Source organism: Crinia signifera, chromosome 3 (genome assembly GCF_055691185.1).
Source record: "Crinia signifera chromosome 3, ASM5569118v1, whole genome shotgun sequence".
In the NCBI taxonomy this organism is placed as follows: Eukaryota; Metazoa; Chordata; class Amphibia; order Anura; family Myobatrachidae; genus Crinia; species Crinia signifera.
Genome location: NC_139219.1, coordinates 131,054,922 through 131,070,600, shown reverse-complemented (window position 1 = coordinate 131,070,600; position 15,679 = coordinate 131,054,922). Strand labels below are relative to the sequence as shown.

The following is a 15,679-nucleotide window of genomic DNA, read 5'->3' as shown; positions in this document are numbered from 1 at the left end:
TGGAAAGCAAAATAATTGTCAAAAGATCTGCCTGAAAGGTAATTGGACTGTATAAAACAGGAAAGGGATATAAAAATATATCCAAGCAATTGAGAATGCCAATCGAATTAAGTGGAAAATGAGGGATTCTATAGAAACCAAATCACGGTCAGGTAGACCAACAAAAATTTCAGCCACAACTGCCAGGAAAATAGTTTGGGATGCAAAGAAAAATCCACAAATAACTTCAGCTGAAATACAGGGCCCTCTGAAAAAAAGTGGTGTGGTTGTTTCAAGATGCACAATAATAAGGCATTTGAAGAAAAATGGGCTGCATGGTCGAGTCGCCAGAAGAAAGCCATTATGGCGCAATGTCACAAAGCATCCTGCTTACAATACTCCAAACAGCACAGAAACAAGCCTCAAAACTTCTAGAACTAAGTCATTTGGGGTGATGTGACTAAAATGTTACTTTTTGGTCACAACCATAAATGTTACATTTGGAGAGGAGTCAACAAGACCTATGATGAAAGGTACACCATTCCTACTGTGAAACACGGAGGTGGATCGCTGATGTTTTGGGGATGTGTGTGCTACAAAGACACTGGAAACCTGGTCAAAATTGATGGCAAGATGAATGCAGCATGTTATCAGAAAATACTAGAGGAAAATGTGCACTCATCGGAAGCTGCGCATGGGACGGACTTGGAATTTTGTACTTGGACTTTCCAACATGACAATGATCCAAAACACAAGGCCAAGTCAACCTGTCATTGGCTACCGTAGAATAAAGTGAAGGTTCTGGAGTGGCCATCTCAGTCTCCTGACCTCAATATAATTGAGCCACTCTGGGGAGATCTCAAACGTTCAGTTCATGCAAGGCAGCCCAAGATTTTACAGGAACTGGAGGTTTCTTGCTAAGAAGAATGGGCAGCTTTACCATCTGAGAAAATAAAGAGCCTCATCCACAACTACCACAAAAAATACTTCAAGCTGTCATTGATGTTAAAGAGGCCAATACACTGTATTAAGAACTGGGGTATGTACACTTTTGATCAGGGTAATTTGGGTAGTTTCTGTTGTCATTAAGATTTAAAAAGAGTAAACACAGTTGTTTGACAATAAATGGCTTCACCCAACCACTAACCATGAGTGAAAGAAAAGTTTGTGTTATCATTCATATTCTCAAATAGACAGAAAATCACAAATGCTAGGGTATGTAAACTTATGAGCACAACTGTATGTATAAGTAATGGTGCCCACACACGGTGCGATTCTCAGATGCATTTTGAACTTTTTAGTTCAAAACGCATCACGTCTATTTTACATCGCACCCTGTTATTTTTTAGCTTGTGATGCGATGCGCACTCCCGCGTAGTTCATATTGCAAACCAAAAAAGTATGTGCAGCCAATACTTTTTGTAATAGATTGCATCTAGTTCAAATCGCACACTGTTGTGTGATACGATCCAGAACAAAATGCACCTACAGTAGCACATATCGTACTGTATGGGTACCATAAGAAGGCCCAATATTGTATGGTATAAACAGTTATATTAAGGTTTTGAGTTATCAATGGGTAAGTAAGTAGTCACTTAATTTGAAAGAGAAAAACTGTTGGGCACATTAAAAGACAAACCGTTAAGTACAGAGGTTAAATTAGATCATATGTAACATAATATAATACATTTTTCTCACCCCCTTAACATTACACTGAGATTGGAGGATCACCTGTATGTATTTTAACTATCTGGACATTTGGATAAATGATCGTGTCTCAGGACATACTGCATTGCAAATTACAACTGTTACTTCTCTACATCAGGGGTAGAGAACCTTTTTTTGCCAAGGGCCGTTTCTATTAGGGGAAAAAATCCTTTGGGGGCCATATGTAAAAATGTCTCTTACAAATTGTCCTGCTGCAGCCGTCCCACGCTCTGGTGGCTGCCGCTGAATAGGACTGACAGTCTCCGGCTGCTGTTGATTAAGATGAATCTCGCGAGAACTACCGACCTCTCGTGAGAATTCCCCTGTACTTGACTCCCGGTAAAGCCGCAGGGCGAGTGGGCGGGCCACTCAGACCGGCTATGGTCGCCGCATACGGCCCCCGGGTCTGAGGTTCCCCACCCCTGCTCTACATGATGTGAATGTTGGCATTATTTCAAATGTCTATAGACACATTTGTGTATATCCATCTATTCACCCATATACACTACTATTTGTAGCTGCTTTTCTCAGTGCTGCAAGATTTTTTTTTTCTTTCCCAAATTCCCATCTCTCTCCTTATATATCCGCTTATATTTTCCTCTCAATTAGTGTCAACAGTGCTATGCAGTGCTTGAGTATGCAATTCGCAGGCCTAATATTTTTACCAAGTGACCTCATCTTTATACGTGCAAGTATAAAAAAAATATATTAAATTAAGTGCATTGTGTTTATATGTCACAGTTATCTGGTGAGTGACAGGATTTGCTTCTGTTTGCCCACATATGTTATAATTGGCAGCCACCAGCAGTGGTTTTGCCTGGTACATTGACCATAAATAATATGAATTGATCTTGGTCAACCAACCATAGGCACCCCTGAAAGTGTCCTGAGGCACCCCAGGGTGCCTAGGCACACAGTTTGGGAACCACTGGTTTAGTGTCTGTGAAACACTGCCATCTGTTGGGAGCATGTGAAACTACATCTCTTTCTGTCTCACACATGCACAAACACAGAGATAATCACAAGGTAGCAGACTAGCTTTCAAAGCATTTGCTTCAATCAAGCTTACTAGTGTAGTATATGTATGGTATATGTGTAGCGCATGTACTGAGAAAAATAAATAGCATGATAAAGATTCATTTCAATAACTTCCTTTTTTGTGTTTAGGAGACTGTTCGGGTCAATGTGACAACCTTGCATGAAGCTGACCAAGTGACAGAACAGGTGAGTTATAAATACAGGTCGCGTATCCCGTATCCGGGCATCCCGTATCCGAATTATTCCAAAAACCGTGGGTTTTTTTGGAATAATTGAAGAAAAAAAAATTTCGTTCCCCCCCCCTAACCCTCTTTTAATACTTACCAAGTCCTCCGGCGTCCATGGCAGGCCTTCAGCATCCTCTCCGGCGTCTCCAGCGGTCCCAGGAGTGCTTTGCGCTAGTGCCGTTGACGTCACCGGCGCGCCTGGAAACTCGCGCAAAGCACTCCTGGGACCGCTGGAGACGCCGGAGAGGATGCTGAAGGCCTGCCATGGACGCCGGAGGACTCCATGAACGCCGAGGGACCATCGGGGACCCACCAGGGGCAGGTAAGTATTCCAAAAACCGGAAAATTCCCTTATCCGGAATGCTCGTGGTCCCGAGCATTTCGGATAAGGGAGACTCAACCTGTACAAGTGGCTGAGCATCTCCAGTGCGAGATGAGTGTAAATATAGCAAATATAAATTCCTTTAACAGTACACACATTAAAGTTCTATTCCTAAACAGCCAACAAGTTAATTTGAAGATGAAATCTACCTTAAAAACCAGTGATGTTACATGTCTGAATATGATATAGAACATTTTGATCTATAAGTGACTATATAAAGCACAACATAAGACTTACATTTTTGATGGTAAGTAAGTGATGTAAAGGTTCTATCCAGCTTAGGTGCATACACACTGTGCAATATGAGCTTCTGATTAAATTATTTCAGCCCCGTACGCTATCCGGCGAATGGATGTATATGGATATATATGCAAAATTGATTAATGTCTTGAGGGGCGTACATACTATGAGATATTGGCTAGTGGCCAATTTTGATGAAGCCGATTTTGACTATGTAAACAAGTAATTTTGACTGTGCTATTTGGCCTTAGACCAAATACAGTGTGCGGCTTAGTCAAAATTGCCTTGTTTACACAGTCTATTTTGCCGGTGGCAGCCCTGCCGCACATCGCTATTGCCTGCAAAGAAAACACAGCGATTTTGGCTAACTTGCGAGGCCATTTTGACTATATAGTCTAAAATGTCTGGAAAATCGCACTGTGTGTACATCCCTTTACTGCAGCCAATCTATGCCATGGTTGATCTGATCTCTGGAACATGCATTCTATTTTCCTATGTTTTGTCACCTACCACAAGATGAAAATCTTTAAAATTAGACATGCATACATACTATAGATTCTGTCTTGAAATGCTAAATAGTAACAATTGCAGGTCCACATTGACACAAAGGCCAGTATTCAATGCCTCTGATTCGCCATATTTTCTGGGGAATCAGGCAAATTCCCCGGGTTTACATGGAATTTTTTCACAGGAAAAACAATTCGCCCTATTCAATAGACACAATTCTCTGCAAATGAAGAGCGAATGTCTGGCTATTCTCTGTTTGTGATTCTCCGCGATTCGCCAGTGGTTTTCAATGGGGTTTTTAGTGGAATTCACCGAGAGTGTATTCAATGCTGAAGTGGAGAACTGCTTTCTCCAGTGATTTTCCCCCGTATTCTTCATTTTACATTCCTCATCTTTTTTGAGTGAACTGGAATGTGATCTTTGAAAATAAAGCATTTTTTATTTTTATTTTGGTGTAAAAAAATCAGATTTTTTTTTCTGTGAAGGGGCATGCTATTTTTATTCATGTCCTTGCAGCACATGAATATATTTAAAAAAAAAAAAATTTTTAAACAATATATATATTTTTTTTTAAACAATATATATATATATTTTTTTACACATTCACCAGCAGGGGGCCGAGCCGGGAGCCGCTCATTAATATTCATATATTCACTGCACACTCATCCCGATCATTCCATATGCACGATCGGGACCAGTGTGTAGCGGCTCCCTAACACAGCCCCCTGCCAGCTCTGGGGGGCTCTCCCTGTGTCCGCCACAGCCCTCCTTCACCCCCACAGTGTCCGGCGCAGGCAGGGAGGCTTCCATCTCCCTGCCTGCAGCCGTCCTCCGGCTCCCTGCGGCATTCGCCGGGGGGGTTAAAATTCGCCGCCAGGGGCAGCAAGCCCCTGAGGCGTTGAATAAGGGGTGAGGGAGGGCTGGCAGCGAATGCTGCAGCCCTCCGGAACCCGGCGATTGTGCACCGAATCCAAAACAGGATTCGCTGCACAAGGGGAATTATAGGTTTGAATACCTGCCACTGTAATATAGACGTAAATTTATATGAATGTATTCAGAGGTGTAATCAGAACCTTGTGGGAACCCATAGCAATATATTGAAGGGACCCTGTCCCAATGCTTAGTGAGAGACACCTCACTGCAGTAGTAATTTTATGCCCATAGTAGTGCCCTAGTTTGTGTTCTAAACCATAGTAGTGCCCTAGTTTGTGTTCTGAACCATTGACGTTCCCTAGTTTACATGATGTTACAATGTAGGACTGCCATATACTGCAAGTGTTTGGGCACCTTTAGTATTTCTCCAAATCCTGCTCTCCTTTCTAGTAGTACAATGTTAAGGGCATTGCACCACAAAATACTGACACATTTGGCACAGTACATTCAATGTTGATTGAATAGTTGAAGATAACAAATTTGAGGGAAAACCTGAAATTAGTTTTATTCATTTTTTTTTGTCTTTTTTGTTGTTCCTACCTTTTTAAGGTCAGTTTTAACATCAGCTATTATAGGGGACAGATCCATCTAAATGGATTCCTGGCAAACAGGGGGGTTTCAAGAATCACCTGTAAAATGGACTTGGGTAAGTGGTTATGTATTTTTTCATCAGATAAAAAGTGTTTGCATGTTGTATTTTGTGGGAACATATTTATATTAGTAAACCGTTTTCACTGCTGTACTTTAGAAGCCACATATTTCTGATTGTAATAAACACAATCCTTATAATGCTGTTTTGTAAGGACAAAGTATATTCCATGACAATAGCTATATTTGCTGTCATCTCATTTAAAGCGCACCTACTGATTGAGGTGCAAACTGTGTTTTAGCTTGGGCCTTTCTGCATTGTTGAGATCACATGACTTGTGCTCTATGTTTTAGCCTGCTTCTGTTCCCAGTTATGGTAGGCCTGGGGCAAAATTGGGTCCTAGCAAGGGCGTAACTACCATTGGTGCAGGGGGTGCAGCTGCTATGGGGCCCAGAGCTGAGAGGGGCCCACTTTGCCTGTCAAAGTTACATGTGCTGTATATATTTTTCAGCATTAGGTGATAAATAGGGGCCCTTACAAACTTTTGCTATGGGGCCCACATGTATCTAGTTACGCCACTTAGCTTAGAGAGACTGTTATTTGGCATACAGTTTAAAAATATAAGCTTTTATCTGGATTAATACATTTAAGGGGTGGAATTCAGTTCAGCGCAGAGCGCTTTTGGCAAAGTTACTAAGCTCATTTTCAATCACATCCCAATAAAGGTGTGCATGCACATCAAATGCCTGCCCACTGTAGTAAGTGATAACATGTACAGCTGGGCATCACACTGAATTGAAATATGCTTCTTAACCAGTTGAAGAAACTAAAATGGAGAATGGTATTACCATTTGAGTGCTGCATGGTTGGAGAGATTGGTGTCAATACCAAAGCCAAGATAAATCAGTAGATTTTGATATATACCACTCCCCAAGCCCTCAACAGCTGTGAGGACAGCCTAAAGGACAGGAGTGCTCAGCATTATACAGTATTCCTAGCTGATAGCTCCAGGTAACAATCACTGGCGACAGGAGAGGTATACTTACGACTTTCCTAGAAAGTAAGTGATGATTAAATCTTCCTTTTCCAGATATTTATTTATTACGTTATTTATAAAGCGCACACATATTCTGCAGCATACAGAGAGTATTTAGAAGACTCCCATCAGTCTCTTCCCCAGTGGAGCTTACAATCTATGTACCCTGCCATATGTACACGCACGCACAGACATTCTAGGGTTAATTTTTTTTTGTTGGGAGCCAAATAACCTATCATTATATTTTTAGATTGTTGGAGGAAATCGGAGTATCCGGAGGAAACCCAAGCAAGTATTGGGAGAATATACAAACTCCACACAGTTGGGGCCATGATATAATTAGGAACAGGCATTTAAGTCAGATATTCAACTAGCAATTTAACCCCTCAACAGCAAATATAGTGCAGCAAAGCCTTGTTGACTGTTACATATCTGCATACTTAAATTATGGTAGAAATAAGAAGAAAATACTTCTTCCCATCAATATAAAAAGAGCTGCTGTAACCAACATAAAGAACCACAGACATTTACCTTCACATAGAATTTATTTCAAGGTCTTAAGTATACATATTAGTTTAAGCATAACTCCTAAAACACATAGAATGTACAGTGATCACATACATTTAAAAGGCACAATTATCCCTATTTCTTTTTCGTCCGGTCCGGTGACACAGCTCCACGATGGTATGTAGTAGGGTCCGCCAGGAGCCAGGCACCTATGCTTCAATTCTTTGGGAGCAGGCTCCTCCCTCTGCATCCCACAATGCTTCAGATTCGTTTTAGGTGCCCACACGAGTGGATGCAATGCTGTGGCTGCGCTGCAGCCACACTTTTTTCTTTGGATTTTTATTAGTTAGACTAGGTTTTTATTATTTTATAACATTAGACTTAGTAGCAGGTTTTTACCGGCGTGTAACTTCTTGCTGAAGTTAATGCACGCTGAGAGCGCAACAGAAAGCGGACAGAAGCGCGTCCTGTCAGTTTTCTGTGTTCAGAGAGATGCATTCTGCAGAGGAATGCACCCTCTGCAAAGCGCTTGCCTCCGCTTAAACGGAGGTTTCTCCTGGGCTCCGGGGGACCCCATCCAGCGCCTTGCTTAGAAGGGGATCTTGGGGACGGGTCTCTCAGCGATGGCGGCCGCCATCTTTAAGAGCTTAGAAGCTGAAATCCCCTAGGGGACTTGAGGCTTCTTTCAGGATGTCCAGCGTTTCTGTGGATGTCCAAGTGGTCCCTGGAGGACGAGTTACTGGAGGGGGAGAGACACATTTGGGAGCGCCTGAGGGGGAGTATTGGCACCAAAAGACGCCAGCTGCCCCCGGTTGGAGGGAGACTTGGTCTCTTCCAGACTTCACTCTGGCGCCATTTCTGTGCTTGCTGCGGAGCTGAAAGACATAGATCCTGCTCAGAAGTCTCTCCTGATAAGCGCTTCCCCCGCTGATCGCTGGCAACAGAACACACAGATAAGTACACTGGTGCATTACTCTGTGACTTTGCCTGAACGTTTTGCAGTGTTTTTTTTCTCTTGATATTAACATGGCTGACGAGTGCAGTTCCATTGCTGGGGAGGGAGGGATTGAGATGTTTTACCATTGCAAGAAATGTAATGTTAATTTATCATGTGAACAGTTGGAACAGGGGGAATTGTGCCCTTCCTGTGAAGCTGTGCCCTGTGGGTCACGAACCCAGAGTTCTGAAGGGGCCGAGCCTGCGTGGGCTGTGGCTTTGGGATGGTCTGTTAAGGCTTTAACAGAGGCTTTAAATAGGCAAAAGGGCTCTTTGGTAGGTTCTCCTGGACCTATTCCCTCATCTCAAGCTTCTGGAGGTTCTCTTACCCCTGCACAGGGAGACCCTATCTTGCTGCAGGCTATGCAGGATACTGCACAGGGTGTGCATAAGATGTCTTCTCTTTTGGAACAATTTACCAAGGTTTCAGAGGTCTTCCATGGTCCCTCCATTGACTACCGACACAGATGATGGTGGGGTGGATGAGGAAGATTTGTGTTGGTCACAGGGTGAGGAAGCAGATTCTTCAGCCTCTGGCATTGAAGATTTAATCTTGGCTGTAAAACAGGCTCTGGATTTACCTGCTGAGGAAAAGGCTGCTGCGCAGTGTGTGTTTAAAAGGAGCAGTAAGGATCCGAAGTCCTTTCCGTCGGATAAAGGCATGGTTGCTTTATTAGGGGAAGCTGGCAAGTCCCCAGAAAAGAGACTTTTAATGTCTAGGAAATATGCAAACATGTACCCCATGCCTGAGGATCATGTTAAGGTATGGTTGCCAGATTGTCTAAGGCCACGGCGCTGCCAGTGCAGGGTGGCGCGGCTTTTAAAGATCAGGTAGATAAAAAAGTTGAAGGTTGCCTGAAGGCAATTTTTGAAGGTGTTGGTTTCACTATGCGTCCCCTTATTGCTTCAGCCTGGGTGGCTAAAGCCATGATCAAATGGGCAGAGAGTTTAAGTAGTCTTCTCCAACATGATGCAGAGGCTTTTTCTGTGGCAGAAAAATTGAGATGTGCTGCGGAATATATACAGTATGTGAAGCTAGCGAGGAGGGTGCCAAAATGGCGTCCAAGGTATCCGTCACTTCAGTCACCGCCAGAAGGGCACTCTGGTTAAAGGCCTGGGAGGCGGATAGTGAATCCAAAAAGACACTGTAAACTATTCCATTCAAAGGTGAGCTATTGTTTGGGTCAGATTTGGATGATATTATCAAGCAGGCTACTGGGGGTAAGAGTACTTTTCTCCCCACCACTTCAAAATCCCCTGGTTTTAAATTTGGAGTCTTTAAACCATCCTTTCGCCCCTCCTTTCGAAGGGGAGCGACTAACGGAGGACAGTCAGGGCGTAGAAGATTCCAGGCCGGCAGAGGTAGAGCAACCAAATCAAAGTTTGGCGCCTTTACAAAGAAGCATGCAGCAAAGGGGGACGATAAGCCCTCGGCATGACGGGGCGGGGATTCCCTGTTCTGGGATCAGAGTAGGGGGTCGCCTACTGCAATTTCGGGACAGATGGAAGGTATCCACAGAAGACCCTTGGGTATTTTCCATTGTTTCAGAAGGATACCACATACATCTCAGGGGTCCTCCCCCTCGCAGATTTCTCCCCACTCCCTTACCAAGGACCGCGTCTCTCAGATCTTCTCTTCTGGGAGCTGCCTTGTCTCTTGAGGAAAAAGGGGTAGTTATACCGGTGCCTCGGGAGGAGAGAAGGAAAGGATTTTATTCAATTCTTTTCTTAGTGCCCAAACCAGACGGGTCGTTCAGACCTATTCTAAATTTAAAATCTTTGAATGTTCATCTTTGGGTGGATCACTTCCGCATGGAATCCCTGAGGTCAGTGCTGTTGAGCATAGAGCCAGGGGAGTTTTTGGCATCAGTGGACATTCAGGATGCTTACCTCCATTTTACGATCCACAAAGACTACCTGTCCTTACTCAGGTTTGCAATCGGAGAAAAACATTGGCAATTCCAAGCGCTCCTGTTTGGTCTTGCCACTGCCCCGAGCGTGTTCACCAAAGTGATGTCGACCATGGCTGCAGCTCTCAGACTGCAAGGAATAATTATTGTTCCTTACCTGGACGATCTGCTTTTCAAAGCGGATTCGGCGGAGAAGCTGCAGGTTCACCTGAAATCAGCAACACAGTTTTTGAGAAGTCAGGGCTGAATATTGAATTTGCCCAAGTCCCATTTGACACCAACGCACTTTGAAGTTTCTGGGGGTGATCATAGACACACACCTTCACAGGGTCTTTCTCCCAGAATCCAAGGCTGTGGAGATTCGGCAGATGGTGTTAGAGATCCTACAAGCACCGGGTCCATCGGTGTGGCAAGTTGTAAGGTTGCTGGGAAAGATGGTGGCAACTTTTGAAACTCTCCAGTTCGCCAGATTCCATTCGAGGAGTTTCCAATGGAACATCCTATCTTGTTGGTCAGGGAATGCCATAACAATGAAACAGGAAGTTTTAACCCTGTCTCTGGAGTCCAGAGAGTCACTGCTCTGGTGGACGGATGTGGAGAATTTGAAGCTGGGGAAATCTCTCAGGTCCTGGGATTGGCTGGTCATCACGACTGACGCCAGTCTGAGGGGCTGGGGGGCGGTAGTTCTTCGTCTAAGGCTTCAGGGCCTTTGGACAAAGGAAGAATCCAAACTGCCAATCAACATTCTGGAACTTCGGGCAGTTTTGAACGCATTGATACAAGCGGAGGATTTCCTAAACAGATCTCCTCTGAGGATACAGTCGGACAATGCTGCCACAGTGGCTTATCTGAACCATCAAGGCGGGACACGCAGCAGGATTTTCAGTTGGGCAGAGACCAACGTTCCAGCTTTGTCGGCGATATTTATTCCAGGCGTCAGGAATGTGGAAGCAGACTTCCTCAGCAGGGAGTCGCTTCTGGAGGGGGAATTGTCCCTTCATCAAGAGGTGTTTCAGGAGATTGTGGATCAATGGGGTCTACCAGATATAGACCTAATGGCGACGAGAAAGAACTGTCAGGTACCGAGATTCTGCTCGCGAGTGAGGGATCCTGCAGCTTGGGCAGAAGATGCCATGACAATCCCGTGGAATTTCCAGATGGTCTACATATTCCCTCCATTTCCCATGTTGCCGAGAGTATTGAAGAAAATAGAGAGGAGTACGGGCAGTTCTAATTGCGCCAGATTGGCCCAGGAGGTCATGGTACTCCGATGTACTGAGGTTGTCGACGGATTCCTGGAAGCTTCCTCCTCGTCAGGACTTGTTAGGTCATGGACCGTTTCTTCACAAGGACCCAGGTCGTCTCAATTTGACGGCGTGGCTTATGAAACCTCCTTATTGAAGAAAAAGGGATTTCGGATGAGGTCATCCAGACCATGCTGAGGGCTCGTAAGCCAGTGCCTGCGGCCAATTACCATCAGGTCTGGAAGATATATATTAGATGGTTATGGGGGGGGGATCTTGGAATGCACACCCAATATACATAAGGTGCTATCATGCTGGGACTTGTAGTTCTGCAAAGAAAAACACGTGGTGCAGATGCACACTCCATATTATTAATCAATCAATCAATAACAGAGGTTCTTGGTATATCAATTGGCCAAGAAATATTTGCCCACCAACCAGCTTCACGGTAACCTTATTTCTGGTGGGTCCCTAATACTAAGTGTGAGAGACAGATGGTGTGAGAGACAGAAGCTTCACACATCTAGATTCAAATTGTCAAGGCTTTTGAATTTTCTGCAGGATGGTTTTTCTACGGGACTTAGTCTGCAGTCTTTAAAAGTGCAGCTATCTGCATTATCAATATTTTTTCAAAAAAGAGTAGCCTTGTTACCTGAGGTTCAGACATTTTTGCAGGGGGTTACTAGACTTAAACCTCCCTATAGGCAGCCGGTGGCGCCTTGGGATTTGTCTTTGGTTCTGTCTATGTTACAAAATCCTCCTTTTGAGCCATTAAGATCTGCGGATCTAAAGTATGTGTCGTGGAAACTCACTTTTTTGTTGGCAATTGCCTCGGCCAGACGTGTGTCGGAGTTGGGTGCCTTGTCTTGCAAGTCACCATTTTTGATATTTCATGATGACAGGGCTGTGCTTCGAACAGTACCAAAATTCCTACCTAAGGTAGTGTCATCCTTTCATTTGAACCAGGACATTGTACTTCCAGTGTTTTCTCCTCCGGAAGGAGTGAAAAATAGGGACAAACTAAAGAAATTGGATGTAGTTCGCGCCTTGCGAATCTACATTGAGAGGGTAAAGGACATTCGCAAATCAGATTTGCTCTTGGTGCTATATGATGTGCATAAGGTTGGGTGGCCTGCTTCCAAGCAGACCATCGCTCGTTGGTTAAGGTATACTATTGCCTTTGCCTACTGTAAAGCAGGTAGACCGGTTCCGTCAAGAATAAATGAACACACCACCAGGTCGGTTGCTTCCTCTTGGGCGGTGCGCCATGGGGCTACGGCGGAACAGTTGTGTAGGGCTGCCACCTGGTCCTCTGTTCACACCTTTATTAAATTTTACAGATTTCATGAGTTCGCATCGGAGGACGCTTCATTCGGACGGGCAGTGATGAGAACTGTCGGTCTGAGCGTACCCTCCCAAAGGACCGGCTCGTGAACGTCCCATCGTGGAGCTGTGTCACCGGACTGGATGAAAGAGAACAGGGGATTTTTGTAAGACCTTACCGTTCTAACCCCTTTCTCTGAGTCCAGTCCAGTGACACAGCGATCCCTCCCTTACGCTCAGTTAAGTGTACCATTCATGTGTTGTCATGTTATGGTTATGTTGCATATAAAGTGTTCAGGATTGTTCTGAGTTATGTAGCCTAGTGTGCTCTTGAAGTTGAACTAAAGCATTGTGGGATGCAGAGGGAGGAGCCTGCTCCCAAAGAATTGAAGCATAGGTGCCTGGCTCCTGGCAGACCCTACTACATCCCATCCTGGATCTGTGTCACCGGACTGGACTCAGAGAAAGGGGTTCGAACGGTAAGTTCTTACAAAAATCCCCTTTTATATGAGGCATGGAAAGCAATGTGTATTAAAAAAAAAAAAAAGAATAATCCTTTATAGAGTATGCAGAAAAAGGCTCCTGTTAGCCAGAAACAAGTCCTGCAGTATTGATACTATAATAATAAGTCACAATTGTGGTTATTTGAATAATCATGTATCCATACCAGTTCTCTAGTCCAAGTGTATGGGCACCTTAACATTGTAAGTTATTTATAACTTATATTCAGGTAATTAATTTAGTTCTTAGTAAGCCGTCGAAAGAAGACCCACAGACAACTGGTTCCTGTTAAATAAAATAAGTTTATTGTGTTTTCCGTAAAATTCTGTTTCAGGTGATAAATGAAACTCGATTGGTGTTCTTTGCAATTCATCTGAATGAATTGCTACTAAGTGATATTTAAAAATATTGATAGCAATAAATGTAATTGTTGCATCCTGCTGACTCTTCCTTTCCTGAAAAGACGAAGCAACCTGTAGCAAAGAAAAATCCTTTCTCTTTCATTCATCCTGGTGACACAGCTCAACCTTGGGATGTAGGAGGGTCCGAAGGAGCCAGGCACCTATGCTAAAGCTTTTTAGAGGCAGGCTCCTCCCTTCTGCATCCCAACATTCCTCAATTCATTTTAGGTGCCCACCGGAGTGGGTGCTATGCTGAAGGGCTGCTGCGGCAGCCATTGAAAGAGTAGCTAGAGTGTTTGTTTTTTTATTAATATTTCACTTTAGTTAGTGCAGGCACAGTGTGAGGCTTCCAGGGGAAGTTCCTCACACTGACAGTGCAGCAGGGGCTGACAGAAGTGTGTCCTGTCAGCTCCTTGTGTACTGAGAGACGCTGTCTGGTCTCTCTGTACAGCGCTGAAAACCTCCTCACTAGAGGGGTTTTCCTGGACCCTGGAGGACCCCGGTGCCGGCTCCCTGCGTAGGGGGGATCTTGGGTGATGGGCACCCCGTGATGGCGCCCGCCATTTTGGAAGGTTTTACAGGCTGAACTCTGCGGAGGTTGCAGCCTGTTACAGGAGCTCAGTAGACCTTGGCTATTCCAGGTTATCCTCAGTGAAGGGGAGTCACAAGGAAGGGAGAAACTAACAGTGGGAATGGCTCACAGGGGGAAATAAGGCTAAAGACCTGTCTCCCTGCTGTAGCAGGGACTTTAGTCTCTTCCCTTACTCTGTGGTTGGCGCCCTTTCACCTTCACTGTGCGGAGCTGGAAGGAGAGGAATTTTCCTACTGACAGAGTGATTTGTTCCTCCAGAGGCGACGCCATCTCCGGTGACCGCGGAGAGTCCTACAGGTGACAGCTAAGTACACTGTTTATATTGGCTTTGTACTAACCCCTGACCTAATTGCACTGTGGTTATTAAGCATGACTGAAAGGTGTAATACTGCTGTGTTAGGGGAGGGAGTGTCGGCCAGGGTAATTAACTGCAGATTTTGCGGTCTTAAATTAACCCCTGAACAGATGGACCATGGGGACATTTGCCCTTCATGCGAGTATGTGCCTAGTGGAGCGCAAAGCCCAGAGGGCTGAGCAGCCAGAACCTGCGTGGGCTGTTGCTCTGGGGAACTCTGTGTCTGCCTTAGTACAAGTGTTAAACAGGCAGAGAGATACGTTGGTGAGATCTCCCAGGCCATTGTCATCCTCTCAGATTTCTATGGGCTCCATTCCCCCCTTACAAGGGGACCCTGCTTTTCTGCAAGTAATGCAGGATACTGCTCAAGGGGTACAGAGATTTTATACACTCATGGAGCAGTTTGCTAAGGAGTCTGAGGGCTCTTCCAGGTTTTCCTTATCATCCCTACCTGGCCCTAATGTGGAATCAGAGGAAGAAGGGGAATGTGTATAAGATATAGCATGGGATCAGAGAGAAGAGGATTTCTCTGTCCCTGGTGTGTATGATTTGATCATCGCAGTTTGACAAGCCTTGAATTTATCTGAAGGGGATAAAGCCCCACAGCAGGGTGTGTTTTTAAGAGAAAGCGCAGGGACGCAGTCACGTTCCCTTTGGATGAAGGCATGCAGGAATTGCTGGGAGGAGCGTGAAAAACGCCAGATAAAAAGCCTCTTATGCCCAGAAAGTTTCTGACTTTATACCCATTACCGGAAGAATGTGTAAAATTGTGGGAGACTGTTCCACTGGTGGATGCCCCAGTGGCTAGATTGTCAAAAGGTACCGCTTTGCCTGTGCAAGGTGATGCTGCATTTTTAAGGACCCTGTAGATAAGAAGTAAGAGGGTTATTTAAAGGCTGTGTTTGAGGGTGTTGGCTTTACACTTCGACCAATTTTTACTTCAGCCTGGGTCTCTAAGGCCATGATTACCTGGGCAAACACCTTATGCTCACTGCTCCAGCCTGATTCCGAAGCATTGGCTTTGGCAGAGAAATTAAAGGCGGCAGCTGAATACACCTGTGAAGCGGGGGAAGAGGGAGTCAAGATGGCTTCCAAGGTGTCTGCCACTTCAGTGACAGCCAGAAGGGCCTTGTGGGTTAAAGCTTGGGAGGCAGATAACGATTCCAAGAAATCTCTTGAGGCGCTGGCATTTAAAGGGGAGTTGCTTTTTGG

At 44.7% G+C, this 15,679-nt stretch overlaps 1 protein-coding gene across 2 annotated transcripts in view; it reads left to right on the top strand.

Moving 5' to 3' along the window:
• The window catches only part of GINM1 (glycosylated integral membrane protein 1), a 55,852-nt gene that overhangs the window by 9,117 nt on the left and 31,056 nt on the right, over positions 1-15,679 (top strand). For both annotated transcript variants that reach the window (XM_083176518.1, XM_083176517.1), the window contains exons 2-3: positions 2,854-2,910; positions 5,563-5,659. In XM_083176518.1, the coding sequence (XP_083032644.1) occupies positions 2,854-2,910; positions 5,563-5,659 (154 nt within the window). The remainder of the gene's footprint in view (positions 1-2,853; positions 2,911-5,562; positions 5,660-15,679) is intronic.